The sequence below is a fragment of the Protopterus annectens genome, chromosome 17.part0, assembly GCF_019279795.1.
Source record: "Protopterus annectens isolate FY-2018-M chromosome 17.part0, PAN1.0, whole genome shotgun sequence".
Taxonomy (NCBI): domain Eukaryota; kingdom Metazoa; phylum Chordata; order Ceratodontiformes; family Protopteridae; genus Protopterus; species Protopterus annectens.
In genome coordinates, this window is record NC_056751.1 from 491,732,084 (window position 1) to 491,744,268 (window position 12,185).

At 36.5% G+C, this 12,185-nt stretch overlaps 1 protein-coding gene across 3 annotated transcripts in view; it reads right to left on the reverse strand.

Moving 5' to 3' along the window:
• Window positions 1-12,185, reverse strand: part of SYT3 (synaptotagmin 3) — a 1,759,115-nt gene that overhangs the window by 160,612 nt on the left and 1,586,318 nt on the right. For all 3 annotated transcript variants that reach the window (XM_044059772.1, XM_044059773.1, XM_044059774.1), the window contains exon 5: window positions 9,472-9,643. In XM_044059772.1, coding sequence (XP_043915707.1) covers window positions 9,472-9,643 — 172 coding nt within the window. The remainder of the gene's footprint in view (window positions 1-9,471; window positions 9,644-12,185) is intronic.

Here is a 12,185-nt window from a genome sequence, read left to right on the forward strand (position 1 = left end):
CGTTTTTTAAGTTACATTCTGAAAGTGGTAAACTTCTTTTAGGTGAGATGGGAGGGATCAGCAGAGACTGTTGCAAGAATGGAGATGGGAGAGTCAATATAGTGTCATTTGGTGTGGGGTGTCTGAAGTGAGGGAATACAAAACTGGTGAAGATGATGACCTGAAGCGTTGACTTTTAGATAAAGTTTCAGTCTGATGAAAGGTTGTTTTAAATGGTCAATAAAGAACTTATTATATCCCTTTACTGGCCTATAGAGTGGCTCATACCTCTTATTCCTTGATCTGCATTGTATATGCATATCCCAAAATTAGAGAAGCCTTGCCCAGTTGCAATATCACCTTTAATAGTCTCATTTCCCATACATTTTTGTTCAAGTAACAGTTGGACCAGATACCCAGCCAGGAGTTCCCAAAAACTGGACTGAGTTTACAGTGTCTAAGAGGACCATAGGAATTTGTGTTAAAACCTAGTGGCAGTCCCAGCAGTAGCTAAATTAGAGCCCCCCAAAAAGGGCCTGTCCTAACTCCAGCAATCAAAAACCTGCCAGATAATGACAAATGCAAAGTATGAGAACATTGTCTAATCATCTTCTGCGCTTGAAATAAGAGCAGCGAATAACTAAACGAAATAGCATCATATCTCTTTGACATAATAAAGAAACTGAGACTGTGACTCAACATATAGTACATGTGCCTTTAACAATAACAATTGTAACAGTAGTGATTACTTCTCATTACCATATGCTCAGGGCCTTCATGCATTTGAAACAATGTTTTCTAATACTAAAGGTACTTTAAAAAGTAAGTAAACGAGGCCAGGCAAGCGTTATTCTACTACAGCATGATGTACATAATTATGGTCTGATGTTTGGGGAAGGACAGGCTTGCCACGCACCATAACAGCAGTGAGCTATCATCGTAGAACAGGGGCAGGAAACTGTTACACATTTTGTTTAGATGTTTTTCATCTTTAAAAAAGAGTCAGAACAAAGAGTTTAATAGAGTTTTCCATTCTTCTGTAGTCACCACTCTCTGTGTGGTACAGGTAAGTGTGTTACAGCTTTGAAAACTGAAATACTTAGTGCTGCAAATCCTTTTTTATTTATTTACTTGTTTATTTATTTATTCCATTTACATTTGTATTACTTGGGAGCAGATTAAACTCCAGGCACATTGAAAAATTATGATCACACCCTGCTCTTTTGGAAGAGATGCATGAAGTCATGCCTGTGAACTGTATTTGGGCATTAGAGTGTGAGGACAAGAGAGATGGTAGTGAATGACAATTGGCTTGCCCATCATGGAGTGAGGGAAGGCTGAGACGTGTACCTGTGAAATCTGGGCTTGAGAAACCCATGATACTTAGCGGTATGTATGCACATGCAAGCCTGGAATTACACATATTTGGAGGTGTTTACACTTCTGAGGACAGGCAGCTATCATAGAACTTTGAAGAACAGTAAACAGGATTAGGAGCTTCAAGAGAGGAGGTAAGTTCATATGTTCATAGGAGGTTACTAGGCTAGCAGCCCAAGAGCCTTTGCACGTCTAGCCATGTTAATCCCAAGTATCCCCATTTGTTCTTTTTAGGTAGTTTGCAGAATGAATTTATCAACAGTTCAGGTCTGTTATCGACAGTGGCTACCCCTTTCCATGAGGGACAGGGGTGCCACTCCAGGGATTTGCATGACTGTGCAACTGATCCACTTTCCACTTCTTGTCATCTGTCTCTTGTGAGGACCTTGCTGACATGCTTGCCCAAAGGAATAAATAAGCTTCAGTGCTATCCTTGGGAAAGTGGATGGACCCAACCTTCTCTTGAAATGAGGCAGCTGACGTGCTCAAGTAGGGGAGAGAGAAAAAGACAAAGTGAGAGTGTTGTAGGACAACCGCCCAGTCAGTCCCTCTTGTTTGGCCATTGCCGCCCTCCCCCATTGTTTTGGCTTTTGATAAATAAATCAATAAATAAATACATACATGCATATATACATATAGATAGATTTAATTTGAACCACATTATACAAAGGGTAATGAAAATGAATGTGCCTCGACAAAGTCAGTCTCAGAAATCAAATTAAAAGCAACACAAACGTATATTTTATTTATTTAACATTTGTTAAATGGGAAAGTCCGACTTGAAACAAAGCCAAATTTCAGCGGAGGCCCAGGGAAAAATTCTGCAGAACAATATCTTTTTAACAATGGATGAAACCGGAGCACACAGAGAAAACCCATATGAATGCAGGAAGGACATGCTGACTCTGCACAGAAGGCACACCAGCTGAGAATTAAACCAGAGAACCTCTTGTTGTGAGGTGACAATGCTACCACTGCACCGTGCGTTTTAATTAGGAGATATAATATCAGCAGCTGAAAACTAGCAAATCTGACATACTGAAGTTCAATAGATGATTTTAGTATTTTCAGAAACAATAAAATCAATCCAGCAGGCAAGGAGACCAGAAATACCAGGTAGAGTTTGTATATTGCATAATTAGAACAAAGGAAAACATAGTAATACATAAATAAAGGTCTGGAAAACTCATGTTGATTATGGAGTAAATATATTAAACCTTGAGTCTGAAGATGTCACTCATTCAAAGAGCTAAATATGTGGCAGAAAGTCAAGCTTACTATGAACAATGAAATGTTCTGATACTAACATTACATGCTTTTTTATGAACTCAGCACTTCATTTGTTTATTGGCTCTCAAACTCTAGTGTTATTGCAACATAGTATTTTCCAGATATGCAACACCTAAAATGTTGCATACACTTGTGGTGTTTAACTAAAACTGCATCAGTGCCATGCTCGTAAAGGTTAAGCTGTACACCTGGCTCAGAGTTCAATTTCTTCCACCTCCATTTCTGCAGTAGACACTGGGCAAGCAGACTAGTTAGTCAGTGCCCTTAATTACAGTGGGAAAGAAATGGTCATCGGCAGCAGGGTTACTCATAAAAATAAAATAAAATTAAATTAAATAAATAAATGAATGAATGAATGAATAAATATATAAATAATCAAGAGAAATAGGATCATCTTAAAGTCCACTGGGGCAGACATGCCCAACACCATAATCACCATGGATTAATCAAACATATGATGGCATATAGTGCCCAGTATGGGTTAATTCAGCAGATTATTAAGTATTTTCACTTTATTACATAGCAAGATATGAGATGAGAGTAAAGGTATATGTTTTTGAGACTTGGCTGGGAGCCAAATGAATTGCAGTTACACAAAATATATGGAAAAGTGGTATCCAATATTGCATGGAGTGAAAGCAGGAGCTAGTAAGGAATTTCTTAGTAGATCATTTGGCATGTATGACTGAAAAAGAGCTGGAAAAGGGAGTGGGAGCAAAGGCTGCTTATGTGTGGGCTTCCCAAGTGTACAGGGAGTTTTAAAAATTTGGGGGGGGGGGGTAAAAGCATTTTTCATTCTGTTTGGGTTGTCGAATGCTTAGTTAGTGTTTCATGAAAGACAGAAAACGTTGAAGGGGCAAGTGAATTCCCTTCTTGAAGACATGGCAAGAGAAGACGATGACCCAGAAGAGAGAGCAAGCCCTCTGATCCAGTCAAAAAGAAGCCACAAGAAACCAACAGCAACCAACCTGTAAACAAGCAGTAGATCAAGGCCAAGCACCCTGGTCTTATTTGCCAGGTGAGGCAGTAGGTAATCACATAGAAGGTCAAGGTGTGGTCTAATGTGAATGACTGCGGTGAAGTCAGCGTTCCAGGCAGGGTCCGCTGTTAATGCAGCAGCTGATGGGCAGAAGAAGAGGACAATGTTAGCAGCAAGTCCCTTATAGCATAGCTAGGTGGTCTTGTGGTTGTTGGGGTTAAGAGTTTATATGCACACATGCACGTACACACACACACACACACACACACACATACACACAGAGACACACACACACACAGAGACACACAACACACACACACACACACACACACACACACACACACACACAGACACACACGTATATATATCTATATATCTATATATATATGTGTGTGTGTGTGTGTGTGTGTGTGTGTGTGTACATTTTAGGTGTCTATCTGGTGGTAGCTAAATTGCAGGGAAGGGGCTAGACAAATGTATTTTTTTAATGCTCACAAAGTCCATTACATGCAATCATGTGCAACAATCCAAAAAGCATGCTAGTTTTCCTTTAAAATTCAGTCACACAGCAGATCCCCCTCTACTTTTCAATAAGATACCTTACCAAACATTAGAAGCCTGACTTTATCCGAAATAAAACTATGCAATGTTTCATAAATCAGAGATTAAAAAAAAAAACCCTTGGGAAAGCCCTGCATCTGTTTCAGAGCAACTAGATATGGCTCACTTCATTAATGTTCACCAGATTTTGTTAATTAAATTCATCTGGGTTATGTCTATGCAATGTTAGCTGATACTGCAGGTATTTATTAGTGATACTGTAAACACACACACACACACACATATATACATATTACATATATATATATATATATATATATATATATATATATATATATATATATATATATATATATATATATATATATATATACATATATGTGTGTGTGTGCGTCTGTGTGTGTGTGTGCATCTGTGTGTGTGTGTGTGTGTGTGTGTGTGCATGTGTGCATGTGTGTGTGTGAGAGAGTGTGTGTGTGTGTGTGTGTGTGTGTGTGTGTGTGTGTGTGTGTGTGTGTGTGTGTATACGTCTGTGTTTGTATAGTGAAAGAATTAGACATCTGTATTATCATCTAACTGTGGGTGTGTGTGTGTGTGTGTGTGTGTGTCTGTGTGTGTGTGTGTGTGTGTGTGCGTGTGAGTGAGTGCGTGTGAGAGTGAGTGCATGTGCGTGCGAGTGTGTCTGTGTGTGTGTGTGTGTGTGTGTGTGTGCCTTTTTTTTTGCATCTGAAAGCAAATCCATTTAAAAACAAACTACATTTTTTCAGTAATTGCTGAACAGTGTATTTATCATCCTAATGTGAAAAATACTTCCAAAATGTCCTGGAATATATGGGTAGCAGGAAGGATCCTCATATTCTATAACGTAAAACCAGAGATTAGTGAAAATTCTAAATAAAATGGTTTCTACTCAATGCAACGGTGATATACTAAATTGTTTTCAGCTAAGATATGTAGCCATGTCTCAAATGTCTTTGAACTGTATTTCTACTATTCTGTCATAGTTTAATCAGGTACCATATTAAATCTTGCTATTCTGCCAGTGTGCCATTTGTTTCTTTTATTCTTTTTCTGACACTTTCTTACATTTCAAGAGGCATCTGTCATCCGGGAGGCCAATATGTAAGAAATTGGAAACAGAAAAATAATAAAAGTCTGACAAAGTTATTTATCTTCTTCCCAGGAACAGTTTCAATTTCATATGCATGTCTTATGGGGCACACAATTCTTTGTCATATCAGACGTTGCTGTAATATGTAACGCTTTTTATAATAGAATGACATAGTTCTGATAGAAGAACTGTTTTGCAGTTATATGTCAAGGTACTTTATACTTGAATATATAATGCAGTCATTAGATCTGTAATCTCCAGGTCTCAGCTTCTTTCATATAATTAACGCATAATTATGTTTTTACACATCCACACTTTTTACTTAATGCTTCTTAAGCAGATATGGCACACAAGTTGTAAATGACTATTTTTCAAGGGTAATGTTGGTACCATTGTCTAATTTAATGAAAGAGTTACACAACATGCAAATGAAGCTAATGTGACTTAGCCTCCAGCCAACAGTATCTAACTTATAATACTCTGCTACCACACCTCTTTGATGGTTCTGCTTTTGATATGATTAAAGAAAAAAAGTTAATACTCAATAGATAAAGTACCTAATTTCATTATCGTTCAGCTGGTGAATAGTGATTGTAGAATAAGAAAATCTGTGGATGTAATTTATACTATAACAAATGTCAAAAATAAATTTAGGGCAAGCTGTAATGGGACAAAAAAAAGAGTAGATGTATTGTATACCTACTACAAATATCTGTCAGTATTCAAATTATGAATACACCATGGGAGAAAAGCTGGACATGAAATAATCACATGAAGATTAAACCAGAGGTGTGATAGAACGCAAATGTGTAACCATACAGAATAAAGACAAGAAGCTGCACTCTTACAGAATATGACGTATTTAATGAAGATGTCAAGGTGATGTATGAATGGTGGCAAGCAGGACCTGATGAGGAGATGTAAAGTCAAAGCCAATTAATCTGGTAATGGAATATATACAGGTGGCGCCCGTGGTCTTAGGATGAGAAAACATGCTTTCACTGAGACTTGGAATTACCAAGGCCTGTGTTTGTGTTAATACAGAGCCACAAATATGACTAGTAAACATCAGGCTAAGGAGAGAAGACTATAAGGACAGTCTAAAATGAAGGTCTGTTATAAACTCAGAGAGCCAAACTCAAAATATTGTGTAAGAAATGCAATGCTTTAGAGAAGGGCATCTGTTCTAAGTATGAGAAATGAAACAGAGATCCACACTATCACAATACTGTAGTAACATATATGAGTAATGGCTAACTCCAAGGATGTTTTAACTTCCTCACATCCAAGGTTCTGTGGCATTAGAGTTTCAATGTATAGGGAGCAGGGGTGACGAAGGGTGCATCTCCATAATCACCTTCACATCTGGGATACAGGGGATGCTCCAAGGTCTCTGCAATCCTGTTGATCTTGCAACAGCAAAACTCAAAAATGAATGTTTTTAATGTGATAAGTAAGTTAATTTGTGGCTGTATGGTGGATTTCTTTTTCAGCACTCATTTATGATGGGGTTCTGGTAAAATCTAAACTGGGGTTTCACAATAAATGATGCTGGAGGTTCTGGAAGGCTCTGATATAATGGTAGTGTGAATTTTGTTAACAAAACAGAACAGTTACAGTAAGCACGCTTACAAAACAGAACTGTGAATGATATTGAAATGTGGGAAGGAAATTAAACATAACACTAAGGCTAAATCCAAACATAAACAAGAATGCCTGTAGTCTATTTATTTATTAATTCATTTATTTATTTTATTGCATTTATTAACCAGGAAAGCCTAACTGGATGCAAAATCTTTTATCTCTGGAAACTTGGGGAGATAAGCTGCAGACACAAGATATAGATATGAATAGCAAAGACAATGTTGAATGCATTATAACATAGTAAATAATTTTTGCACGGTAAAGGCAGCACAAAGTAACAGACAGCTAATTCTACTGTACATGAAAGTTATAAACATTTGAAAATGGGTACAAGTAACAGATAGCTAATATGGTACATGGCAAGTAGATAATCAGAGCATTCAGGAAAATATGCATCTTCTCAAGTTAAGAAAACAAGAAGGTAAAGTGTGGCCGCATAGAGTTACTAGTGGAGAGAAAAAAGACTGCACTGCGAAGATGAAGATGTCTCATAGTGTTAGCATGGAAAAATAACTGCAATCATCAGAAGAAAAATCTGTGAGAGTGAAATAGACATAATTAAAGTTTTGTAAGAATGACAGACTAGTAAAACAGAAGACAGAATAATAAACTGCCTTACTTGGTTTAATATGCTGAAGTGGTGTAGTCACTAAGTCAAAAAGACAAGAGTTTAGAATACATGAATCCCAGACAAGTAACTCTTTGCTAAACAGAAGCTACTGTTCAGCTAAACCTATAAGCATAGAAAATGTAGGTCAGTGGCCTCTCTAAAATAAAGTGGAAAAGGGAATACAAAACAATAAAATGGTGGATGTGATCTTTAGGCAGCAGCAGATATAGGATAAACTAAGTCAAAAAAGACAATACATAGAAGATGGGAGAGAGACTCAACAAGCTCCAGCAGCTGAAAGTTCCTATCTAACTATCTAGTTATAAAAGAAAAATAAAACTGATATGCAAATGGTGGAGATGTAGTAGGTGGAGATCTGATAACTAAGCATTCTCCTTTACAGTTGCAGTCAATGAGGTACATGCTCTGCCAATCGGGGTGCCAGACATGGGACTGGGGACCATCAGGTCTCAGAACTTTAGCTCAGCCATACATGGAATATGTGTCCCATACAAATATCAGAAGTTAATGTAGAGTTGTGCTTTAAATGATATTGAAAGTATTAGAATGTTATTAGAATAGTTATATAAGGTATAATGGAAAAAGATTGTTGCTAAAAAGGCGAGGAATGGAAATTAATGTGTTCACAAATTAAATGCAAAAAAAATAATGCAAATCAGAATGATACTGGCAAAAGACAGGAAAGAAAAAAAAGTATTATGAAATCTTTTGTCTCTCTTCTTTTGCTGATTTCCAGCCCTCCCATTACCCATCTGGCCTATGCATCCCCCATAGATGAAACAACCATTTTATGGAAGCCATCATCCAGGCAGCCTTAATCAATTTCTATCTCATAGCAATAGCAAAAGACTCCCCATTACTAACCCCCTCACTTTCATACATTTGATATAGCAACATTTGACTGCTCCTGCATTTGAACAAGCTTACATTCATCCAAGTCTGATGCTAGGAACAGCATTCAGTAACCATGCACACATATCTCTTGAAATGAGCAGGTTCTTCTTCTCTTTTTCTCTCTAACCTTAACTAAATGTTATTACATTGGAGGCAGTCTGCTGCTATTCCTTTATCTTTGTTGGACTCATATCCTCTTATAAGTGTGCTTGGTGGCTGTCTCCTTTTTTCTACTGGAATGATGTTTTATGGTGAGGTTTCAGGAGCACTGAGTGACATAAGGAGAAATAAAAGCAGTAGTCCTATTGTGATATACTTCTTAGGTGTAGCTTTAGTAATTTGTTGGTTCCATTCCACTTGTCAGTCAGGTGTTCTATCAGAAGGAATGCTTACTTCTGACTGCCTCCTCAAGTACTTCCTAGCTATTATTTTTCAGTGTATTATGTTCAGAAACAGAACTGTATAAACATAACCTTACTGATAATGTTTGAGAACTGATTTACAAAGAATCAAAGAATTCAGAGAAATATTTTAACAAAAACAAGTATTACACTTAATGCCTTTAATAGAGGAGCATCTGTTATGGCATATGATAATAATAATAATAATAATAATAATAATAATAATAATAATAATAATAATAATAATAACAATTGGAAATTCATTGCAAGACATGATAATGATAAATAATTCCCAAGACATGCGTGTGGAGCATTTCTCCCTGAGCCTCCACTGAAAATAGGCTCTGTCCTTGTCAGAATTTCCTGATCAACCAATGTTAAATAAATAGATAAATAAATAAATAAACTTATAAGGCTAAAATATAAAAAATTAGTAATACAGGGTAAAACTTACAGTCAAATGTTCAGCACATATTAACTATACAATTTTAATTGAGAACTGCAGTTTGTGAGATGGTGCTTCTGTGTTACGCTTAAGACTATTACCACTTATAAATAAATACACTTCAGTGATTTGGCTTTGCTATGTACATGTAAAACTTACCAGTCATAGTCCATTACAGCAATTGTGAGGCTGACATTGTCCATATTTTCATTAGGAATGTCAAAGACCAGTGCCTCATTGTAAATGGGATTCAGTGTATTTTTCTTGATAGAGGTCTTGCGTTTTTTCAGCCGGCGCCCATCACAGATGAGAGAAGCCTTCACATATGGATCTAGGGATAGACAAAATACGGCCTCTTAGTTTCATTATTTGCTTTGTGGATTCAGACATATCACATAGAAAACAAGGAACATATTGTAATATCCAAATCAGCCTGTTTTTACAAATATATGACATTCAAATTTTTTTTATTTTACTCCTGCATAATGTATAGGCTAATACCAATCAAAAAGTAGGTTTGTGTCAATGCTATTTTGTTTTTGTTTTTCATTTATGTTGGGTATTAATGTTGACCCATCTATTGTTGTTTGACATCACTGAAACTAAATATTTTGTACTTCTTACTTTGCATTAACTGTGTATAATGACATCTGTATATCTAACTGATTCTGAGTAATTCTCAGTACTATCTACACTGTAGTCTGTTGTATGTTGTCTGCGTTACAGGCTGAGAAGATTCAATAGGGGCAGCCCACAGACCTGATAAACAAGCTATTTAAGAAAACTCATACGCAAACAAAATGGGGAGAGCATTCCATATGTAGTCAACACCAACAGAATAGAGTCAAAACTCTTGCCTTCTAGAAAAGCAAACAGTGACTGCTTTTTCTGCAATATGTAGTTTTTATATATGTGTGTGTGTGTGTGTGTGTGTGTGTGTGTGTGTGTGTGTGTGTGTGTGTGTGTGTGTGTGTGTGTGTGTGCAATACATGTAGTGCTTTGTTTTATGGTGTTTGCACTGGAATAAAATACATGAAAAAATTATTATTTCTTCTGTTTTGACAATCTGTTTATGTTTTTGACAAAGCATTAAAGAATAATATACCAGATTGCAAGAGTGCAAAAATCCTCTCACCAAAGCTACAGTTCCCAAAACATACCATCTGTGCAGAATTTAAGCATACCACCTCAAAACAAACTTGACTACCAGCAGATCAATATCTGAAGAATGAATAGTTATGATCACAAACTGGTAGTGCATAAATACCACATAAGCTTAGCAACGTATCTGTGTAAGGCATCAGATATTTTTATTATACCACAGAGATATAAGAGGACTAGGTTTATATATATATATATATATATATATATATATATATATATATATATATATATATATATATATATAAAATTATCTATAGATATATATTACTTATAATCCTGTGTTAAACTTTGGAAGGGGTTGGTTCTGAATTGACACCATTTTCTCCTAAGCCATCCTATTTTGAAAAATGTTGTGTGACTGTATGAAAGCAAAGCAATTCTTGTCAATTTTTTTTTTTTTTTTTTTTTTTTTTTTTACTGTTGGCAAAGTTTCTTGGCTTGATATGATGTCAGTATAGTCCTGGACAACCAGTGGTCTGCAGCTAGACATTGAGAGGCTTATCAGTTAAAACTGTGGGAATGGTCCACTAACCGAGGAAGCAGTGCACATCTACCATATACCCTTAAGGCCAATTACCCTTTGAATCTTAATGGCTACCTGGGGCACTAGTCAAAAATCAGATTACTTGTTCCTTTATACATTCAAACATTGATGGCTGTAATGTAGGAGTTAGAAGCCCATAGTCCTTTGCTGTTATAATCTGAACAAAGTCTTTCAAGCGCTGAATGTATTATCCACCATACCAACCAGCTCAACAGAGGGATATTTAAATATGTCTGCAGTGAAAATAAAACTTCATGGAGTAGTGGAAACTTTAATTGAAACTAAATATAAAACAATGAAGATATAGAATTATCTCATTTAGCTACTAATTCTGTGCTGAGCTAAAGCCATACTCTCCATCTCACAGAGCTCCAAAAAGGCAGAAACTTGTAACTAGACCATGTAATAACCTAAGATTAGATTAAACTGTGACAGTTCATGCAGATCTTTAAGCTGACTGACTGAAGAAGGGGATATTTTTCTGCCAAAATTAAGAACTATTTTCCTTTTTAGCTTACATGCACTGATTGGAAGGTTTTCTGGTAACCTGTAACATCTGAAAAAATTCCTCCCAAATGTCAGAATTTACAGGATGGAATACAAAAAGAGTCATGATCTATGTCTGTGATCATCTTGATACATGAAGATAATAGCTCTATCCTTACCTTCTTTAATCTGTATAACAGATTCTTCTAAAGAGTCAGGAACAAGGTCTTCCTGGGCCTCCATGAGACCACAAAGAGAAGACATTACGTTCCACTGACCACTATTAGTGCTGTGTACTTTATTCAGTTCTCCATTCTATACAGCTGGGAGGAATAACAAGAAATATTCTCTCGGTACAGAAACATGATATTGGCACCTGTTGCTCTCAACTTTCATCTTGCAAGAATATATTTGAGAGGGCAGTTGTTAAAGTCCTGATACGGGGAAACTGCAACAGCATTGCCCACCACCAAAACTTGCACCTTGAAAATGTCCTGAGACTGATGAAAAACAGAAAAGTGAAGCCCTGTTCTGGTGCAGCAGGATTCCCTAGGAAGTATATAGAAATCTCTCTTAATGTTTCAGTAGCAGTCAGTAATGTTCAGGGACACTATTCAGAAACTCTGAAACAGTATCAAGAAATTGAAGAGTGATCATGACAAACCTGTTATAGATACTG